The 22,656-nt window shown below is 43.9% G+C and overlaps 1 protein-coding gene across 8 annotated transcripts in view; it reads right to left on the bottom strand.

The window, feature by feature from the left end:
- Positions 1 to 22,656, bottom strand: part of MARK1 (microtubule affinity regulating kinase 1) — an 87,912-nt gene that overhangs the window by 10,216 nt on the left and 55,040 nt on the right. For 4 of the 8 annotated variants that reach the window (XM_044429035.1, XM_044428954.1, XM_044429314.1 and 1 more), the window contains 7 exons: positions 21,088 to 21,324; positions 20,882 to 21,001; positions 16,057 to 16,156; positions 14,909 to 15,021; positions 12,850 to 13,024; positions 10,875 to 11,068; positions 6,336 to 6,436 (listed from right to left, as the gene is read on the bottom strand). In XM_044429035.1, the coding sequence (XP_044284970.1) occupies positions 6,336 to 6,436; positions 10,875 to 11,068; positions 12,850 to 13,024; positions 14,909 to 15,021; positions 16,057 to 16,156; positions 20,882 to 21,001; positions 21,088 to 21,324 (1,040 nt within the window). Of the gene's footprint in view, positions 1 to 6,335; positions 6,437 to 10,874; positions 11,069 to 12,849; positions 13,025 to 14,908; positions 15,022 to 16,056; positions 16,157 to 20,881; positions 21,002 to 21,087; positions 21,325 to 22,656 lie in introns of those variants that run through there. The other 4 variants (XM_044429122.1, XM_044429215.1, XM_044429396.1 and 1 more) reach the window with 2 other exon arrangements.

Raw genomic sequence — 22,656 nt, 5'->3', positions numbered from 1 at the left:
AAAATACAGATAAAAATAAATAACAATAACAGACAAATAATAAAATATAATAAAATTAAAGTACAATAAAATTGCAACCATATAAATAGGAAAAAGGAGGGAAATAAGCACAATATGACTCTCTGAAGAGTCTGGACCATCTTCAAAGGCAGCCCAACACTGAGTGTATTCCAGTAATCCAGGTGAGAGGTTACCAGCATGTGGATAACTGTGGTGAGGCTCCACTCGCCCAAGTAGGAGCGTAGTTGGAAAATCAGCCTAAGCTGATAGAAGGTGTTCTTGACCTTCTCAGGACACCTGAGAGACAAGTGAAAAAGCAGGTTGCTTACCTGTAACTGATGTTCTTCGAGTGGCCATCTGTGCAGTCACATATGGGTACTGTGCCTGCGCAGTGCCTCTGGCCGGAAGATTGATAGCTAACGGGAAGATTGATAGCTTTTGGCAGGAAGCTCCGCTCCCCCTCCCCCTTGTGGCCTATAAAGAGTGCAGCTTCCGCCATTTTGTTCAGTTTTTGCGACCAAACGTACAGTATCTTAATGGATTTTTTTTTTTTGGTCAGTACCGTAAAGGAGATGGTCGGTACCGAAAATGCCCTCTCTCATCGACATTGAGCTGTCGATGCATCCACTCACCGACACCGAGCGGGGCCGGCGGGCGAGTTGTGTGACTGCACAGATGGCCACTCGAAGAACATCAGTTACAGGTAAGCAACCTGCTTTTCTTCGTCGTGGCCTCTGTGCATCACACATATGGGTAGATTAACAAGCTTACCATCAAAGGAGGAGGGAAGGTGTCCTCATCGAAGGACGGAGGAGAGAACAGCTCTACCAAAGGAGCAGTCCCGTCGAGCCCGAACATCGAGACAGTAATGCTTGGCGAAAGTGCAGGGATTCGCCCAAGTAGCGGCTCTGCAGACGTCATCAATCGGAACCCCGGATGCGAATGCAGAAGATATAGCGACAGCTCTAGTAGAATGGCCTCGAGGAACTGAGGGCAATTCGAGCTTAGCTACAGAGATAACAGAAGACAGTAGTGTGAACTATCCATTTAGAAAGCCTTTGTGGAGTGACTGGGTCGCCCTGATCTCTAGCCGAATATTTGATGAACAGTTTATTGGATCGCCGAATAGACTCCGTTCGCGATCGATAAAAGGCTAAACAACGCCGAACATCGAGGGAGTGCAAGGATCTTTCCAAGGGATTCGACGGCGATGGAAAAAAGGCAGGCAGTACAATGTCTTGTCCTGTATGGAAAGGTGTAGAGACTTTGGGCAAGAAAGATGGGTCGAGACGTAAAACGACCTTTTCTCTGTGGAAGTTTAGATAAGGATGGTCGACGCGGAGGGCACAAAGTTCACTGGCCCTCCGGGCTGACGTGACAGCTACAAGGAATGCCGTCTTCCAAGAAACTAATCGGAGATCCACAGTCACCAAAGGTTCAAAGGGGGCCTTCATAAGGGCCTGTAAAACTACAGAAAGGCTCCACGTGGGCATAACCGGTCTAATCGATGGTTTAAAATTATACAGTCCTTTCAAAAATCTCTTGAGGATAGGATGAGAAAATAGGGGTGATCCGTCGACTAAGCCACGGTAGTAGGCTATTGCGGCCATACACACTTTCATAGAAGACGGCTTCAGTCCAGAGTGATGCAACTCCAGAAGGAACTGAAGAATTTGTTCAATTGATGAGACAAGTGGGGAGAACGAATGAGACTCGGCGAAGGTGGAAAAACGTTTCCATTTAGCCGTATATGACTTCCTTGTGGACGGCTTTAGGGCAGAGTCGATAATATGCTGAATCTCAGGGTGCAAGAGCATTGGGTTCGAATTTGACGGGGTCTGTCTCAAACCGGATGGTACAGAGAGACTGTGGCAGTGAGAGGCACCCGCATGGTTGGATTCGAGAATCGGAACCGAAGCGGTCGAAGTAATTGTCGATACCAATGAATTAATAGAAGCTGTCAGATTCGAGGCTCTCGAATCCATCGTCGGCCCCAATGAAAGGTCAATCATCGAATCCGCCACGCTGTCAGGTTCAATGAGAGCAAGTCCGGGTGACGAAGTGTGCCGTCCATTTGCGTTATAACATATGGAAGTGCCGGAAGATGAAGAAACTCCCCGCGGGAGATGTCGAGCAGTTTCGCAAACCACGCTTGACGTGGCCACCAAGGGGCAACTAGTATCCCCGATGCACGGTCGCTCACTATCTTTGCTATGACCCTGATCAGAAGAGGGATCGGAGGGAAAGCATACAAGTTGATGTTGTCCCAAGGGATCACGAATGCGTTCCCTAGGGATGCTTGTCCGATTCCCGCTCTGGAACAGTAAATCTCGCATACCCTGTTCCGTCGAGTAGCGAATAAGTCCACATTGGGGAACCCCCAGTGCCTGAAAAGGTGGTTGCGCGTACGAGGATCCAGTTCCCACTCGTGAGAAGTGAAGATGTGTCTGAGAAGATCCGCGTGCACGTTGTCTGTGCCAGCCAGATGAACGGCCATCAGAGTAATGTGTCTCTGAATGCACCAGTCCCAAATTCTCATAGAAAGCCTGGCTAAGGTCGGTGACTTCGTCCCTCCTTGCTTGTTCAGATAAAAAACGGTCGCTATATTGTCCGAAGTTATGTGAACGATCCGATAATGAAGGAGGTCTTCGAAAGAACGAAGGGCTTTGAAGACTGCCAGCAGCTCTAGGAAGTTGATATGATTCATGGATTCTAGACGAGTCCACGTTCCCTGGGTAGACAGGACAGAGCATATCGCCCCCCATCCTAGGAGAGACGCGTCGGTACTGAGAGTTATCGAAGGAGGTCGCACCCTGAAGGGGACTCCCATCACGAGACTGGTCGGTTTCAGCCACCAGCACAGGGAGTGCAGCACGGAAGACGGGATCCGAATCCGTTTCGACTGTGGGTCTCTTTGTGGATGATACACCTTGTTGAAGAATAGTTGTAGTGGGCGAAGCCGAAGTCTGGCATGTGGAACCATGGCAACTGAGGAGGCCATATACCCCAGGACCCTCTGGATGGATCTCGCCATAACCGTTCCCTCTCGTCGGATTCGATGGATATGGCGAGCGAGAGTCTGCCGTCTGTCCTGAGGGAGGAAGGCTTTCTCCAACGTCGAATCCAAGCGGGCTCCAATGAAGGTGAGCGTCTGTGTCGGAAGAAGAGAAGATTTCTCTGTATTAATACGTAGATCTGTAAATCCAAAATCGGACGTAGACCACCATCCCGCTTGGGGACCGTAAAGTATCTGGAATAGAATCCGTGAAGTCCGTCAGATGGAAATACTTGACGAATCGCTCCTTTAAGGAGAAGTTGATGTATTTCGTCGAGAAGTACCGGCGAACATGAAGTAGACCGGATCGGACTCGATGGAGGAACAATGTCGAATTCTATTCGATAGCCGTGTTGAACAATAGATAATACCCACCGGTCAGATGTGATGGACTCCCAAATGGGGAGTCAGCTTCGGAGCTGATCCCCAGATGAGAGGGGGGTGGGTATTAGAGGAGCATGAGGAGTGGTTCGCCAGTCCCGTCAGCGCTGCCTCCAATCGTCGAAACGACGGCAGCCCTGTTGGAAGTGCTGTTGGGGCTGAGGACGGCGGCGCTGTTGATACTGTTGTTGCTGGCGGTGTTGTGGCAGCTGTCTCTGCTGGTATGACTGCCTGTAGGAAGGCCGACTCCAGAACCACTTACGTCTGTTGTGTGACTGGATCTCCATCCTGCGCACCGTCATTCTTGACTCGTGCAGTTTCTTGAGTTTGTGGTCGGTACGTGAATGGAAGAGCCTGGAACCATCAAAAGGCATCTCTTCTATTCACCGCTTGGTTTCCTCCGGGAAATTACAATTCCGGAGCCATGCGTGTCTCCGGAGGGAAACGGCACCGACCAAGGCTTGGGAGTCAGTGTCCACGTGGTGACGTGCCGTGGACAACTGCTGCACCGTGACCTGCATGGCCTCTTTGATTAGGACCTTCGCAAGGTCACCCTGGTGGTCCGGGAGGGTGGAGGCGACGTTGTGGAGGCGCTGCATAATAAAATATTGATATCGCGCCAACGTCGCCTCGTAGTTGGAAATGCGAAGTCCTAAGCCCAAGGCAGCATAGACTCGCCTGGCCAGGGAATCTATTTTCCGGCCCTCCTTATCCCTTTGCACCGTATGTCCTCTCGCCTCTCTGCCTTGCGAGGATTCGATGACCACCGAGTTTGGTTTCGGGTGCTTTAGCAGGAAGGGGATGTCTTCTTCCCGGACCCTGTACATAGACTCATATCTCCTAGACGTCGGCTGAGGATGTGAAGGTAGGTCCCAGGGCTGCGTCATCGCCTGCCGCAGGGTAGTTATAAGTGGCAGAACGATGGAGGTCGATTGCTCCCCGCGGACGTTGTAAAACTTGTCCATTGACGGTCCCGGGCGCTGGGCAGCGTCGATGTCCAGGGACTGGACAAGCCTCGACATCAGCTCTGCGAAGGAGACGTGTGACTCATCGGGTGACGCAGGATCCTGGGATGTCACCACGACGTCTGGGGAGGTTGAGTCTACTTCAGAGTCATCCGAATCAGCACCATAGTATGGTGGGGTAGAAGATGATGACTCCGCCGGCGAGAAGGAGCGGCTGCTTCCGCTTTGCGGGGATCGAGGTAGCACCCTCCTCGAATCCACAGACCACGGTTGGTCGCGGGGCGGAGGTGAGGATCGCGCCCTGGGAGCAGGGTAGTACCCCACAGAGAGCGGGTCTCCCCAAGGTTGGTAGTAGGGACGACGCCAACTCTCCGGGCGTTGCTTTACCGAGCGGCTCCTCCGATTCCCTGGTGGGGACAGGCCAGCTTCTGTCTCCAATGTCACCGCGGGCATCGGTGTCGGTGACCTCGCCCTAGGAGGGGAGTCCTGGATTTCCCCATCCGAAACAGACCCCCGTAGAGTTGGAAGGGGTGCAGGCGGGAGGTCGACCGCACGTCGGGGAGACCCTTGAGGGGTAACCCGCATGGCCTCCTGAAGGATTGGTTCGGGCGGGGTCGGTATCGTAACCACCACCGGTACCGAGAGTCCTGTCGGCTCTGAGTCCCGATGTCGGGAAAGGTCCGTGGACTTAGCCTTCTTCGGAGGCTTAGAGGCCTTCTCCTTTCTGGCCATCTTATGGCCTGCCGGCTTCTCTTTGGCATGCTTCCACTTCTCATGCCTCTTTTTTGGTGAAGCAGAGGGGGCCACCAGAGCAGACACACCTTCATCCGAAGGGCATGAGGGTGGAGCCACAGAAGCGGAGCCAGGTTTTGGGATAGAGACAAGCGGGTCTGATTGTATCAGAGCCCTATCCCAAAGGAGGCTCCGAAGCTGGTTCTCGCGGTTTTTCCTAGCCTGCTTTGAGAAGGCTAGGCAATGAACGCACTTATCCGTCCTATGCCCCTCTCCAAGGCAGAGGAGGCATAGGTCGTGCGGGTCAGTAGGTGCCATTTTTGACCTGCAGTCCGCACATTTGCAGAAAGCCGCTTGCTGCACCATCGCAGAAGAAAAGAAGAAAAGAAGAGAGATAGTGCAGAGGGTAAGTATATATTTTTTGTTTTTTTGTTTTTTTTGGTATTTTTGATAGATCGAAGAAGAAATAACAAGAGAAAAACTACACAGAAGCGGGAAATGAAGTAAGGGGAAAGTACTATAAGGGCAATATATAAGAGAGAACCAAGAATAGCCAAAGCGAAAGTTGAAAGCGGCATGAGGCACAGTGAACGGCGGTCGCAAAGACTGAACAAAATGGTGGACGCTCCGCTCTTTATAGGCCACAAGGGGGAGAGGGAGCGGAGCTTCCCGCCAAAAACCGTTAGCTATCAATCTTCCAGCCAGAGGCACTGCGCAGGCGCAGTACCCATATGTGTGATGCACAGAGGCCACGACGAAGAAGCTCAGGATTCAGGAACATCCCCAAGCTATGAACCTTATCCTTTGGGGGAGTGCAACCCTGTCCAAGATCAGTTGAAAATTTCCCACTTGGACAAACAAACTGCCAACCAACAGAACCTCTGTCTTATCTGGACTGCGCTTCAGTTACTGACCCTCATCCAGTCTTGCTGAATTAGCTCTACCATGCTATCTACTGGTAGCATTTTAAATGAGTCCTGTAGTAACAGTTAAATACAAATACAAGAATAAGCCAGGACAGGCATTTCAATGTCAATGTATGTGCAACATTCCTGATAAAGGCCCCAGCTGGGGAAGGCTCTCACTGCTCAGGCAGGGCTCCCATTTGCCCCTTAAGTTAAATCTGTCACGCTAAATACTTTTTCAAGCCCTTTGACAATACAGCACAAATTCTTACACTCTGAAGGGATCAGGTTCAGTACCTGTTGTCTTTCCCATTCTGAATAGCAGAATAGCGATCTGTAGAACGTTCACAGACGTAGGTATTTCTTCGTGTCATGCTAGTCCCCGAAAACACATTGTTCTAGAGAAGATGGGAACATGCATTTTACAACTTAAAATATACAGTAGAGTAAGAAGCCTAACTATATCGCACATTAGCATATTCATATGTTCTTTCATATATTTTGACATCACACACTTGCATTTGCTAAATTAAGTTCATTGATAAAAAAAAAAGCAATGCTGTTATGTATTCTCACAAATGTGCTAAAGGTACATCCTTGCGATGTCAAAACGGGTCTTTTGTAGAAACTGATCCTTGGGGGGATAAAGTTAAAAGCAGTGGCTCTTCAGAATAACAGACTGGGGACACAATTTGCGGGAGTAGAACCAGTGCTTACCTGCCACCCCAACCTCCAAGAACCCTGAATTCACTGTATCCTATGAATACAGAAGTAGTTTGGAGAACTGGACAAGCAAGGCGCATCTTGGCTATCCTGATTTTTAATGACTTTTTCTGCCAGATGCTCAACCTTTGCAGTTCAAGAAAGTCTAAAGAACACAGTGGGACTTTCCCCTCAGAAAAACAGAGGTGCATGCACAGCCCACTGAATTCCAGCCTTGGTTCAGAAAGCACTGACCTGGTTTCTTGGCTGACCTATGCAGCTTCTGCAAATACATGGTATAGCAAGCGTGCCGGGTGAATCACTTTAATATAGTGTGTAACTGGGTGACAGGCACAGCCAAGCTGCACAATCCGTTCTCATATGGGTGAGGGGGGGGATGGGCAACATGAAAACTGCAGAACTCCTATGTATACAGGTGCATCACACATTACACTGTAACTGTGGTGAGAGTCTGCAAGCATTCTTGACTTCTCACTTTTACTACAGAGAAGCTGCTTACTTAAGTGTACGAACTTTTAAAAACCCTATTCGCTATATATCTGTACCAGCCAATAGCTTTAAATCTCTAGGAGGGTCACTGAAGTTAAAATAATGAAATAGAGTAATATGATAAGTACATGAAATAAAATGTTTAAGAAGTAAGACCAACTGCAGTCTAATGATCTAAAACTACAATAATTGAATTTTAAAAAACCTGAAGAACTTAAAATTCCCAGAATATAAAAGGCATCTATCACTGAAAGGTCCACAACACAGGTGCCAGGTGAACCTCTCTGGGGAGCCACAATGGAAAGGCCCCACTTCATGTGAAAGAGGGCCTCTGAGGATAATCTTAGGTATATATGGGGGAGATGCTTATTCAGGTGACCAGGACCCAAGCTGTTTAGTACTCTGACAGTAAATACCAGCAGTCTGAATTGGGTACAGAAACAGACTGGAAGCCAGTGCAGATCACAAAAGACGAGTGGAATACATTTATATCAACTATCCTGCTAAAATTTTGCCCGAGGTCAGCTATGGCTTTCTTCTCATCTGTCCTGTATTCCTTACCTTGAAAGTCTCTGTACTACAATGAGATTTTCTACTGATAGTGAGTCAAGTCAATTCAAGCACAGACAAGAAAAAGACAGCTCTTCTATATGCTTATAGAACCAAAGGCTGCAGTATTGTTTGAAAAGAACAAGCTCCCATTATTGGTGACTTCAAATCCAAAGTGGCAGCTACAATGAACACTGTCCTGAAGGGAAATGCAAATTCCTGTAGCCTCTGGCAAACAGCTACTGCAATTATTTCCTAATTGCCTTGGATCATCTTTCCTCAAAGGGGAGAATATTGATTTGAAAAGTCAGCTATTCACATACTAAACTAGCCCCTAAATATAAGCAGCTGCTTAAGTATCTTTGTATTTAGGATAAAGTATAACATCACTATCCTAACGAGAGATGGCATCAAACTCAGAGCACCAAAAGTGGTCCTGCTGCCAGATTTTAGGGCTCCATCTTGTGGCCTCATTTTAGAAACTCTGAAATGGTTTAGCTGGTTTGTCTTACACTATCAAAGGTGTACCATGGCACAGAAATCTCGAAGAACATCAGCCCAAGTATTGGCTGGAAACTTTTGTCCTGCTCAAGGGCAGGCTGATATGCATAGCTCACTGCGGAAAGCAAGGACATGGCCAAGTGTGAGATCTCCAGACCAAACAACACCTCCAACCACGGTGCTGGGCCATGCTAGGACCTCTATGCCCCCACATCAATAAATCCCCACCACCACTCATTAATTTTTTTATAAGCTGCAGATGAATTCTTAATGAATTCATGTTTATTGGATCAAGGATAAAGGACACTGGAGGGGACATATCTCCCATCACTTAACTGCAACAAATTGGCATTGCAGCTGAATCAGACAGACAGTGAATAGATCATAATAAATTTTGAAAGAGACAGAATGGATTGGAAACTCTTCACCCAAGTGCCAGACTAAAGATTTGAATTTGACTTCAGCCATAATAAAGATAGCAAGGCTTACAAAATTATGTAAGTTAACGGAAGTTACAAAATCACACACACATATTAATTTAAAAGATCAAAAGCATAATAGCAATTCTTATTATTCAGCACAGAAACATAGCAGTGGTACAGAATAAAATGGAACATATAAACACAAGGTTAAACTGTTAAAATGCTGGGAAAATAAAAAGGTCTTCACCTGGCACCAAAAAAAAAATACAAAGTAGGCGCCAGGTGGACCTCCCCGAGAAGCTCATTCCAAAACTGGGGTGCCACAACAGAGAAGGCCGTCCTCCTGGTAGCCACCTACTCACTTCCTTTGGAAGAGACTTCTGGAGAAGGAGCTCTGGAGATGACCTCCCTGTTCAGGAAGGTACACATGGGACAAAGTGATCCTTCAGATAACTTGGCCCCAAGCCATTTAGGGCTTTGAATGTTAGTATGAGAAATCTGAATTAGGTCTAGACTTGCCAGTGCAGCTTCCACTGCACTAGCCATTGGAAGCCATTATCCTCCGGAGCGAGACCATTTGAAAAGGTCCCCCACTCTTGCAGAGGGGAATCATGGAATCGTATCATAGAATCACAGAATAGTAAAGTTGGAAGGGACCATGAAGGCCACTGGGTCCAACCTGCTGCTGTTGCAGGACACCAATTTACAGCATCAGAAAGGGAGACGAAAGTCTAAACCTTACTGGGAAGTGATCTGACCATGGCAGGGGGTTTGATGTTAATTCCCCACCACCACCACCATTCCAGATCACCATCTTCCTGCCCAGTCCAGAAAACCAGATCAAGGGTGTGTCCATGAATATGTGTTGGGCCAGTAACATGGTGAGACAGCCCCATGTTTGTCATGGGGGCCATGAAGGCTTGAGCTGCCTCAGATGCAGCAGCCTTGACACAGAAGTTAGGATCCCCCAGAACCATCATCCTATGGGTCCTCAACACCAAGCCTGAGGCCAGTCCAGCAGCTCAGGCAGCGAAACTGATGGGCAGCGGGGTGGGCAGTATACCAGCAGCATCCCTAATCTGTCTCAGGTGCCCAGCACAAGGTGGAAACACTCAAGACCCACATTTGACTGAGCAGGAAGCCTAGAAAGGAAGATCGCATTCCTATAGACCACAGCCACCCCACCTCCCAGCCCTCAAATCAATGCTGGTGCTGTACTGAGTGCCCAGGAGGGCACAGTTGAGGGTAACCCCATCCGGCTCACCCACTCAGGTCTCAGTGATACAAGCCCGATCAGCCTCTCCAGCCAGGGGAAGATGGCCATTCCACAGGGCATGCAGGAAGGGCATTGTTGTTTTAATATTGTTGTTGTTATTTGCCTCACATAATAAGTAATATATAATATGTCTCTCTCTGATATTGTTTGGTTTTAATTGTTTAAAATTTTAAAATATTTTTGATTTTATATGTTATTGTATTTTAATATCTGTTTTTGGACTTCTGTCTGGAAAGCTTCAGGCTGTGGGGAATTGCAGAAGTGAAAATAATAAGAGGAAGAGGAGGAAGAAGAGGAAGAAGCTGCTGCTGCAGCTATAAGAGCACAAGCAGCTCCATGCCCTCCACAGTTTGCTTGTCTGTAGAATCAGGGTGCCTGATTTCCATTCTGCCAGATTACTTCACTAGCACTGTGGTCAAAATGATGCTGTAAAAAGGAAGGCAGTGCCACAGGTATTTGCCTTGACATAAAACAATTAGGCACTTATGTGAAATGTAATAACCAATTTTCAGGATGTAGGAGTCTGCAAGACTTTCTAAAAGCCAAACTGGAGTCCGTCTGCGTGTGTGGGAGTCGCAGGGATCTCAAGCAGAACAATACAAGGAAGAATGATGCTTCTGCTGCCTTCTCATCACCTTTCCTCCCCCTACCACCAAAATTATGCTTCATTTCCAGCAATGTGAAGTTATCTAGAAATCCAACCAGATGCCAGGTGTCACTGCTAGTTTTTTATATGCCAGTCTTTGTGTGTCCTCCCCCCACCATCTTTTAATATTCCACTATTAAACAAATTACATGAGAGTATGTAAGAATATTAATACTTGCTTGTGTTACTGAGACTATCTGACCACACTGGTGAATGAAAAGGGTGCTTACAGTTGGAACGGTAGTTGATTTCTTCCTTTCAGGGCCCACCAGTGGACTTGCTGCCATCTCGCCTTTGGACCCAACTGTAGTGCTGCTCAGCTTACGTGATGCATCTTTGTCCCATTCTTCTTTGTGTTCACCCTCCACACTGTTTGCCTGAGCTCTTTTCGAGTAGGAGACAGCGGGAGGAATTGATGGGCCAACTGTCAAACAGAGGTAACATCAATGAGAGATGCTCTCTGCATCACCTTCAGCCATTCTGACAATTATTTCCATTTGTACTAAAAATAAAAGCCAAGAACAAATAAGACACTGATGCTACCCTATCAGAGAAAGAAGAGACAGAGGGAGAAAGAGAGACAGAGAGAGAGCATGCACAGAAGTTACCTGAAAACAAATGAGTCATCAGAGCCTTGGTTGCATAATCTTATGCAGCATTAACTTAGTATCTACTATGTGCTCCTTATTAATCTGTTAATGTACCATTCAAAGTTAGTGTAATCAAAGGCATACCTCAGGGATACTGGGGTAAAATAAATAAATACTAGACTGGCTTCAATACATAATTCCCCAGTGATTCAGTTGGTTGCCACCCCATTTGTGGATTCACAGTTTAAGCAAGTCTCAATTACGACTAATCATTTTCTGATGAAAATGTCAGAGCAATATAAAATCATTACAAATCAACAGCAGTTCTATGAAATATATTGATCCATTTTTAGAATCAGATCAAACTGTCTTAATTGGTGGTGTGTGCTGGCAGGCATTTCCCTAAAGTACCCCACCTGGGTGCAGCTTGCTGTGTTGTCTGAACTGGAGTAGCATGGCTTTTCTGAGGATGAAACAACTCTCAAATAACCCACGGCTTGCACTTAATTCTGGTGCAATCATTTTAAATATATTAAACAACTTGAATGTGGTTTGTGTCTGTTCTGCATCATTCCCCCACCCCTCACCTCTCCACCGACCCCAGTATGCTCTCATTATAGCATTTCTGACTAAGTCCCTAGCTGCTGGACAGGGAGAAAGCAGGGAACACTTGGACTCAATTCAATTACATCCCCCCTTCTCACCACCACCACCACCACACATATGCTCTGAAAAACCCATCAGGTTTCACTAAGAAGCTCCTTGCTGTCCCGATCATCTATTGAGGGCTTTGGGGAAAGAGAAGGGTTTTCTGTTTTTTTCCTAACCCCTAGGAGGAGTTTCTGGCTTTTGATGTCATTGCATAGGTCTCTAGACTGGGGCATTTATCTCCAATACAAATCTAATCAGGAAACCTTTCCTCCTGTGCTGCTGACTGCAGCAGGAATCCACAGCCTTGCAGATCAGCAGCAAGCAGTCCTCTCCATTACAGAAAGGCCATGTTCCAAATGAGCAGGGCTGCAGAGAGCCACCTAACATGACCTCCAGGCTCTTTGGAGACACTTCCCATAAGCCTCAGGCAGCACTGGCAACAGTCATGGACATGGAACTTGCAATCCAAAACATCAGGAAGGAACTAGGTTTTCTACCCTTGGATCAGATTGAGGAGTTGCTTTCCATAAATATCAGGAAAGCCTCAGTGATACAGAGGGATCCAGTCTACAGCGCTGTGGCCAATGGCTTGCACTGCTGTTTGAGCACACAACTGTTTTCTCTATAGAAACAAATCCAGCCCTATCCTTTACTGGCTTTTCCTTGAAAAATTACTCTTCTGCAGATATGCTAATTCAAATTTGATATTCAAAACAATGACGACAAAAATGAAAGTACAGTTTTCATTATTCAGACAATTAAAATAGCTACAGACACCAGGAGAAATGCAAATGAAAATTGACACATCCGTCAACTAACCTAAACTATATTTACCACAGAAGGCTCACATGATAAAAGCATCACGATGCGATATGAGGCGGCACACAACTAATGCACAGAGTGGTGGCACTGCCAAGCCCAGAAAACATGGCACACAGCTTAAAATTGTATTTTGCTACTTTACTTGGTTGAATGCCATCCCCACCATGTTCACTGAACCGCCGTTGTTTCTGATTGGCCGATATACTCCTCTGGACCTTCAAGTGAGCAGGAGATTGCATAGAACTGTTGTTGAGGTCACTGCTGGGTCGAGATCTTTGACTCAGGTTACTACTGGACAGAGATTCGCTTCCCTCAAACTACAAGAGTAAGTAACAGCTTTTAGAAAGTCAGTTCTTTTCTTGGATTAAAACACTGGCAATCATTCCTTATGTTTAAACAAACCCCTGTTTGGGAAGAATGTTCTTGGGGAGCACTTTTAATGTCACAATGGACTGTATTAAACCTTAAGGTAACTTTTACTGCCTTGCAACTGTACCAGGCTCTGTAGTTACCTTTGGGATGTTTCTCCTTAAAACTCTGAAAAGCAGCCTCAAAGCCTGCCACTGGCAGCAGAAGAGCAATGGGAGGACGAGCTTGCTCTAAGATACAAGAGGCTCCATATTTTTCCCATGTGGGTAGTAGTAGTATGCCTGGCTGTGAAAGGGTTAAGCAGCCTCCAGTCATTGTTCCAACATCCTCAGAGGCTGATATTAAATAAAGAAACAAACCAACCACCCCTCCCATCAAGTGAAAGGATGATGGAACTGTATTTTACCAGACTACATGATAAGTGGACGAAGTATATAAAAGTGTCCATTCTCACTTCTGCTGGGTAACATACAAATATAAACAGTCCCAGAATGAGCTAACAATGGTGAGGCAAAGCTTTGCATCAGTTGCCCCTCCTTGCAGATCTCTGCCAGCTTGTTCCCAGGGACTGACAGCTTGAGAGGGAAAACACACTTCCCTTCTGTTTCTCAGCCCACACAGAGGGAAGAGTTAGAAACAAAAACGTTTCTTGTCCTAAGATGAGCACCTATTTCCACAGGGTCTAAAATGATTCGTATCTCCAATCCTGCAGTTGATACACTTATTTAAGTAGCCTTTCACTGCTGAAGATTTTTTTTTAATAAAGCAGGAGTCTGTTAGTTTGGTATCAATGCCCAGCATTCAAGCAGGATCCGTAGTCTTGTTTTCAAAAGGTTCTTAGAGCACAATCTAAAGCTGTTCAAAATCTACAAAAAGATTCCATTACATTTCAGTTGATGCACTAAGCCAGCCCCGTGCATGCCATGTAAATGTTGACTAGATGGTTTTTAACTTTTTCCTATATACTATGGCTACAAATACTTGATAGCATGACAGTATTTTTCTAGGGCACTGCTAATAGCACATAATCCCTTTAATTTCTTCTGCTTCTTTTGAATACAGCAAACAAATGACCAGATGACCAGCTGCAGAGACAGAAAGATGGTTTCATGTGAACTAATGCTGGAACTACCCACAAAGCAGAAAAAATAAAGTGGGAATGAAATGGTAGAATGGATGGTACCCCTTCAGAGGGGTGTGACAAATATCCTTTGTTAAAATTCTCCAATTTACAGGAACTCCCTAAAAGTTGAGAATCAGCAGCACACAGGAGTAGATAAGAATCTCTCGCCCCCACATTCCAATCTTCTTCTGGCAGGGAGCTTCTCACATGGGATGGATGAAACCCTCCACTGTAGTTCTGTCTGCTCTACTGCCAGTACACATGTTGAGGTGGGGCCATGAATCTGGGCGCATGGCCCAATGCTCTGATCAGTACCACCCCCATTAGTTGCTGCCACTCAGCAAGGAGCCTTGCTGGGCCCAGGCACTTGCCCCAGTATACCTGTTCTGGCATTGGACTGGCATGGCAGAGTTTTAAAAAAGGTCCTTCCTTGGCCTCCCTGCAATTTGAAGTGGTACAGTTCACCAATTTGCCTCTAGACATCACCACCACGTTCTGCTGCATGTGTAAACCAATTCTTATCCACTTATGAATCAATGCAGGCAAAACCATAAATCTTTGCTGATGCATTAAACTCATGCACCTAACATCCAAGAATATATTTGTTCACCAATAAACTCTATACACTATTATGATAGTCTACCACTGCAGATTTGAAGGAAGAAACAACCCTATTGCTAACAGATAAAAATAAACATTGGTAAGTTACCTCAGGTGGTTTTCTGCCTAGAAGCAGGTAAGTAGCCATTACTTCGTCATACTTTTGGTTTACCAGAGAGTCATGAATTTCTTCTCTTGCAAAACCCATAGTGACCATTATATCTATAAAAAATAATGCAACTCAATTATTGACAAGATAAATCTAAAGCATGCCAGCTAATACGGTGTGATTATCCAACACCTTCTATTTCATTGTTTTCATCCACAATAGCACTATTTAGAGGATTCTCTCTGAAGTAATTACGTAACATTTTCTATTCCAGACTTGGTTCCCCAGGTGGCTTTTGCAAAAAAAAAAAAAAAAAAAAAAAAAAAGATCCACAAGTGGGATAAATTGGGATTTAATACACACTTTTATACTTCTTTCCTAAAACAATTCCATCTGATTGCCCAGTCTCATAACATTTTCTATTTTCCTTTCTTGTACTTAGTATTCATTTAATATTTATTCAATAGTAATATTTATGCAGAGTCAACAAGGGCACTATGCAAAATTAAAGATCTATATGAAACAGGAAAGAAGATGGAAGACAAGACTGACAATAGGCTGGGTTGTGTATCATTTCAGTCCTCCAAACAAAGCATGGTCTGGAGAGCAGAGAAAGTACACAGAGTTCATGGGCTGAGTATAAATGGGTTACCAGTTTCTTGCAAAGTATTGCTTCTCATTACATCAAACCCCAGGCATGTTTTATACTTTCCCTTTAAATTTGACTGAAAGCTGTCTTTAAACGGTATTTTTCAATTCTGAGTAGGAGTTAAAATGCAAACCATTATTTCCTAGTATGGGCAAGAGAAGAGAGAAACTGAAGCCATTAAACATTCCTGATCTTGCAAATCATGTTCTGGAAGACTGAAACACTGTGGGTGAACTGGATTATTATGAGTGAAATGGGGAATACAGTCCAGTGGCAGTGGAAGAACTAGTAAAATGGGGCTAAGAGAGTTCAGGAAATGCTATCATGGGAATTTAGCAATAGAAGAAAAATTTGGTACATAGAAACCAAGTCATATAGCAACTCAATAAACTGGTAATATATTGAAATTAAGTATTATGTCATACTATATAATAAGGTATATAACAGATATAGGAAGAAGATCTCTGGAAGACCAGGATAACTATGTAAACTGCCCTACCTATTCTTTTGGTGTCATTAAAATCTGGTTCAGGTTCAGTGTATGGCTTTAATTCTTCCTCTTCGTGACCAACATTCATCCATCGGTCCTTCATTATTTGCTAGATAATATAACAGTATTGAAACAGCCATGACATACAAAATCGTGCAACATGTGCAAAAATTAAAACACAAATAAAAGCTTGTAATAACCACCAAAAAAACTTCCAGATAGGAAATGAAATGTAACATTCTTGTGCTATTTTACATAACAGCTGCCAATGTGACTCAGGAAGGTTAGACAAAACAATCAGTTCAATGCATCAATTTTTCAAATCATTTAGTCCAACAGGACTCTCCACTGCTTAAGTGCCCCCTCCCACTGATTCCATTAGGCAAGCAGGACCAACAACTTCTGAAAGACCCCAAAATGAGTGGAAATACTTGTTTCTGGCTTGGGACAGGTTGGTAGAGCTCTATTATGCAAGCACTGCTGGCTTTTCCCATTCCAAAAACTAGCATTTCCATATATATTCAGCTGCTCCTGAAAATGTGAAATTCTGCAGTGCAAGTGGTGGGACTCAGCTGCGCAACAGAACTGGTGAGGGTGCAGTACCCCAGTGAATACTGACCCAACTATCCAATATATATTACTATTCACCATTATTGAAAACTGAGTTTGCATTGTCCCTCATTCCAATAGACAAGGGCCCAGTATTGCAGAGGAAAACTGGTACAGTCTCTTTTCTATAGCTATGGAGTAGCTCAGGGGTTCTCGCCATGGCACCAGCAGGGCCTTCCAATGCTGCCTGCTGGCACCCACAGAAGTGATTTCTATATGCGTGTGTGTGTGTGTGTGTGTGTGTGTGTGTGTCAATTAATATGTAAGAAACGCCTATATACAAAAACTTACCTTTCACGCACATAAAGCATAACGTTGTTATTTCTTTCCTTTCAATCCCTTTCCTTGCTATTTTGCTCTCTTTCCCATCCTAGTCTTCCTCCTCTCTACTGCTAGCCTCGAGCCTTGTTTTCCCCTCTCATTAATCTCTTTATCATGCTGTTTCTCTGGGCTCCCAGCCTCTAGCCTTGCTGTTCTAGCTCCTCTCTTTCTTATCTCTCTATCCCTTTCCCCTACTTTTCCCACCCCAACCTCTAATCTATTTCCCTTCCCCTCTCCCTTTCTGATTTGCCAGGCCTTCATGGCTGCCATTATGTACATAGCCACATGCTCTATAGGAAACATTTTGCAGGAGGGCCCTTAACAGATTCTCACATTTCCAAATGTGCCCACAGGTCCAAAAGGTTGCGGATACCTCCAACTGGTCTAGTTGTGCCCCAACAAAACTGTACAAAGCTGGATTTTGCAACATTATGCAAATTAAAGAAGATAATTATATAATACGTTCCACCTGGCTGTAGCAGAAGGAAATAAATACTACTCAACAGCCTGGCTGGCAGACCTGAACCACCTCCATTCCAGCAGGTTATTAAAGAACAATTATGCAAGTTTAAGAAATGATGCCTGAATTTGCCTGTTCTCCTCCCCTCCATCCATTTTTCCTTTTGTGTCATGGCTTTTAATCTTTTAATGGTTATAAGCTTTCAAGCAGAGTATGTCTTGCTTTTAATCTGTGAATAGAGCCTACAGACATCTAGGCGCTTCAGGAATGAATGAAAATTAAAAGGTGCACTTTGCATTACACTCTTCATAGAAAGAGGCACGCAGGTTACTGAAACTCTGCTACTTGATTGCTGTTCATTCTCCCTCTCCAGCATCTGAGATCTCACCAAGCATTGCTCACAAAATTCAAGTCCATCTTTACTACCACAAGGGCTACAAGCAAGTCTGACAGTCTCAGCACGCTTCATGATTTTCCCATTACTGATGTCTCTGTTGTGCTATGCAGTTAGAAAATACAGCTGAACAGCAGAGGCCTGCACAAAAGCATTAACTTATTAGGCAGCAGTGTCCTTTAGACTCATGCATCTCAAACTTTATGTGAATATGAACATCCTTAACTCGACCTCTCATGATCTCACTCAATTTTTTAGACAGGACCCTAACAATGACTGCTACACATCACTGAAGCAGAAACTATGCATACCACACAATCTACTGGCAAGCAACCAGACAAGAGAATTATTCAGCCCACATTCACAGCTGATCAGGGAACTATTTCCCAGCTAGTGCTCAAGTTATCTATGTCAGAAAGTGACTAAATGAGATTGATTCGGTGGAACACCATCTCCAGCTGCAAATGCAAACCTATCAAGATAAAAGAAAGGTCACACTGATGACTAATACACGTTGTATTTCTCAAATCATTTTATCACCTGTTGTACTTTATTGGGTATTAACAAGCAGTAAATTGCTCTTAGACACAAAGTCCAGAGACTAAGATGACTAAGTGCTTCACTTTGCTAGAACTGCTACATAAACATTTTAGTGAAAAGAAACTCAAGAGCTACTACGCCAAATAGATTGCATATGAAAATGGCTTACTTAAAAACGCATGTCTTACAAATTAAAGCAACTAAAACACATTAGTTTTTAAGAACCACAGTTCACCTTTCTTAAACCATACACTAAACTAATGCTAAATTTCATTTAAATGGGCAAGTGTTCTAATGCAAAATATTTATAACAAGTGTGATAAGCTCCCACTAAAAATGAGAGAAATGTTCAGAAACTATACAACATGACAGTCAGGTTTACACGACATGGAAAACCAGGATGGATAACTAGCCACAGTGGGTTGTCCTGTCACCCAAACCTAGACCATCCTGTACAGGGTAGTACATTCTGGAGCAGCATATCCCCCTGAAAACCCTTGGCTTTCTCTAGCAGTTGTTTATCTCATGTCTGGTCATCATGCTGTCTAAAGCATTGTGGGTTCCAGTAAGCAGCTAGTGAGCCATTTGATAAGAACAGAAGCTCCCCCTGCCCACTAATCATGCTCTCACCCGTGCTGCCGCTGCTGTCAGTGTCTGCACTGATGCCGAAGTGGCACTTTGCAGAGAAAGACATTGCTTCCCCACTTTCTAAAAAATGCTATTAGCCCCAGAAGTATGTACAAATGCCTTCATAATTTTACTTTATTTTTTCTTTTCTTGGAGGTGTCCCAGTATGCACTTACAGCATCCAACATATGTGGTCTTGCCTGTTCAATGTTCTTGTAAGTTTTGGCTGTCAAAAGAAACTAAAGGAAGTTGGTAAGGTAGATGGAAATTGACAGGGCAAGATTGCATATAAGCTATTTCACTAAGTTGTTGGTCAAACATCACCAATAAGGGGAAAAATGTAAGTGCATCAAAAAGGGGATGGTGACAAAATCTCCCCCCTAGCAAAGTAACCCTCCCCATTTCCAGTGCTGAACTGAGAGTTCTCAGAGCCCTACACCATTTCAACACCTCCTGGACTCTCCTGCTACCCTAGAAAGGGAGGCATCTCCTCTCCAAAGCATGGACTGCTGTGTAGGAATGTGTGTGGAATCCATTTGGAGGGTGGGAATCTGCTGGATTCCCTGGGGTTGGCTACCCAGACTCGGGCCTGCCTTCTTGCAGCTGTGAGTCCAACTTCCTGGCAAGCACCTAAGCAGATGTCTAGCAGGAATCAAGCCTGTACAAACAGTGTGCACGCAGTGTCCCTCTTCTGCACACGTGACTTCCAGTCTTTGTTTGTGCTGCATGTGACATGAAAGAAGGTCACTGGTTGCATAGATGGACTTCTTGGCTCAGCTCTAAAGCAGGGCTGAGCATGAGGGGATGCCTGCGAACAGAAGAGGGACGAATTCTGGGAATCTTCACTGCAGCACTACTGCCATGGTTACTGCTGTTCCCTGACTGTTCTAAAAAACATAGTGAAAAGGTAATTAAATGAGATGGTGCAAATCAGGCTACATGCAGGGGGGAGAGGGTTTTACATTTTATGCTATTCAACATGATCTTTGTTCTTCTTGCTTTGCTCCAAATTTTAAGACTTGTTTAATTGTCTGCGGTTTGTTTCTTCAGATTAGTATCAAGTTACATCATGTAAATCCCATTCTTAAACTCATTTACTGGGGCTGCCACCAGATTGAAGAAACCTTAATTGAGCAATTGTAGGAATTTGTTTAATGAATCAACTCATCAAAATCTGCATAAATAGCATCATATGTAATGGTGCCTACCACTAAGATGGTGCCAGAGACACACAGCTTAAGTTATTGTATTACAATGAACAGCCCTTTAAAAAAAACTTTAAGAAGGTACACTTTTGAATAACACTTCCAAAATTGATATGTTTTAAAACATTAATCTAGCAAGGACCTGAAAACACTGAAACCCTATCATTACCCAGAACGACTCTTGAAATCATTAAGCCTCACTTGAAAAATCTGCTTTCCATGTTACAAAATTCCCATTATCACCATTTCCCGAGATGCATTCACTCAGTTGCAAAATGGCTGGCTTATCATGTAATAATTTTACATGATGGTGTAAACCAATTGGAAATTATTTTTACATTATTGTACAAACTGCTTCCTTAAAGAAAGATATGTCCCACAGGAAAGTTTTGAATTTTGAAAAACAATGATGAACAACGAAACAATACGTGTTTTTATTGTTACACTGATATCCTGTCTTTTTCCCTCTGGCACAGAACCCAAAGTTGCTTGCAGGATCGTCCTAAAACCCTGATCTCCTGAATCTCAAACCATCACTCCACCACACTGGTCTTTTTGAGCAAGAAAAGGGGGAATTAAAGAAAAATAAGTTAGGCAGTTCTTAGTAGCACATTTAAGACTGAGGTTCAGGTTATTCCTTGTGTGTTTTAAATAATTAAATAAAAAATATCAACTTACTTCCAAGCTCCCTCGCTTGATTGGATTCAATACAAGCAGCTTTTTCAGTAGATTTTCACAATCTGTGGACATATAGAATGGTATCCGGTACTTTCCCCGTAATACCCGCTCTCTCAGTTCCTTTAGAAAAGACAAAACAAAAAAAATCTAACATTGAGACACAATAATGGAAGATTAGACTTTGAAGTTTCAAATATCAATGTTACCTTTAAATTTTGCCCATCAAATGGCAAAGATCCACTGACTAGAGTGTAAAGAATAACTCCAAGACTCCATACATCCACTTCTGGGCCATCATATTTCTTTCCTTGAAAAAGTTCAGGGGCAGCATATGGAGGGCTTCCACAAAAAGTGTCCAGTTTGTTGCCAATAGTAAATTCATTGCTAAAACCAAAATCTGCAATTTTAATGTTCATGTCGCCATCAAGAAGAAGGTTTTCTGCCTGAAAGGTGGGGTGGGGAGAAGAATATTGAAGATAAATAGAAACAGTTTACCATAAATTTATTCTGAAACAAACTATTCATTTTAAGGGTGACATACTTTGCTGTGGAATGCAAGAAGCAACACTCAGCACGCCCATGATCCATAGTAAGGTGAGGACTTGAAGATTTCTTTGTAAGATTTGCTTAGATTTGTAGTATTTTCTCTTCCTCTGTCCATGAGAGTACAACCTTATATCCATTAACATCAAATAAGGTTTGTGTAAAATACCAGTCTTAACAGCTTAACAGATATCTCCCTTTTGTTTTTGAAAACTGCTGTCCCTGCAACCTTGAGAAACAGTCGAATGGAACTCTAAATACAAATAAAATTAATGACTTGCTCTGCTTAGGAATTAAAAGAGCACAGACACAAACACACAATTAGGGTGTAATTCTGTGCATGTTTACTCAGAAAAAAGGCCTACAATTTGAATAGCTGGCTGGAGCATACTGGGAGTTGTAGGCCTTTTTTCAGTTTAAACTTGCATAGAATTAGATAATTACTGACTGATTACTGTATGAAAAAGAAAGCTGGGGATTGGGGGGGGGGGATTGATTCTACTATATGTCCCTTCTTCAGTCAACTCCAGAAAAACTAAAACATGAAACTGAATTGGATTTCATGCATCATATTTAACAATTACACCACAAGATAATGTCCATTTCAAAGGTTTGTTTCTTTTAGCTTTAAAAATGTGCACTTCGATGGTCTTTTTGCCTGCCTTTGTACTCTTTCAGTGAATTTCAGAGTTTCTCAATCCTTCTGAGTACTTTGGCACTAGATATTGCATAGTGACTTTTATCTCAAAGGAATCATGTGGATGTGCTCAGAATCAGACATTATGAGTGAGACAGCTAAGAATCTGAAGCAGATGTTGTGCAGGACACAGAAGCTTAAGACTTACTTTGATGGAAGGGCAAATGACTTTTTTAGAATCAACTTAAATGGAGCAAGATAGCAACACAGAGGGCCCAGAAGGCAGGTGTTATATCATATTATTAGGAGAAATAAGAAAGGCCAGAACAGAATGTTTCCTTCAGGTACAGAAAAAGCTGGACACAAGTTGGACAAAAGACATGGCCAACAACAGCATTTTCCTTTCAGAGCTTCAAATCACAATACACAATTATTATTAGGAACAGGTTTGCAAACTGCAGCTTGAGCTAACCATGGTGAGCAACAGATGTAACACTAACAAATAAAAGTGGAGGGAAATCATGTGCATGAGAGAGGAACATGAGGCTGAAGGATTGCTGCAGCTTAGGAAAAGAAGTAACTGAACAATCCCAAA

The sequence above is a fragment of the Varanus komodoensis genome, unplaced genomic scaffold, assembly GCF_004798865.1.
Source record: "Varanus komodoensis strain SLA01 unplaced genomic scaffold, ASM479886v1 scaffold1, whole genome shotgun sequence".
Lineage (NCBI taxonomy): Eukaryota > Metazoa > Chordata > Lepidosauria > Squamata > Varanidae > Varanus > Varanus komodoensis.
The sequence above is the reverse complement of the archived record's forward strand: the minus strand, read 5'-3'. Positions and strand labels throughout refer to the sequence as shown.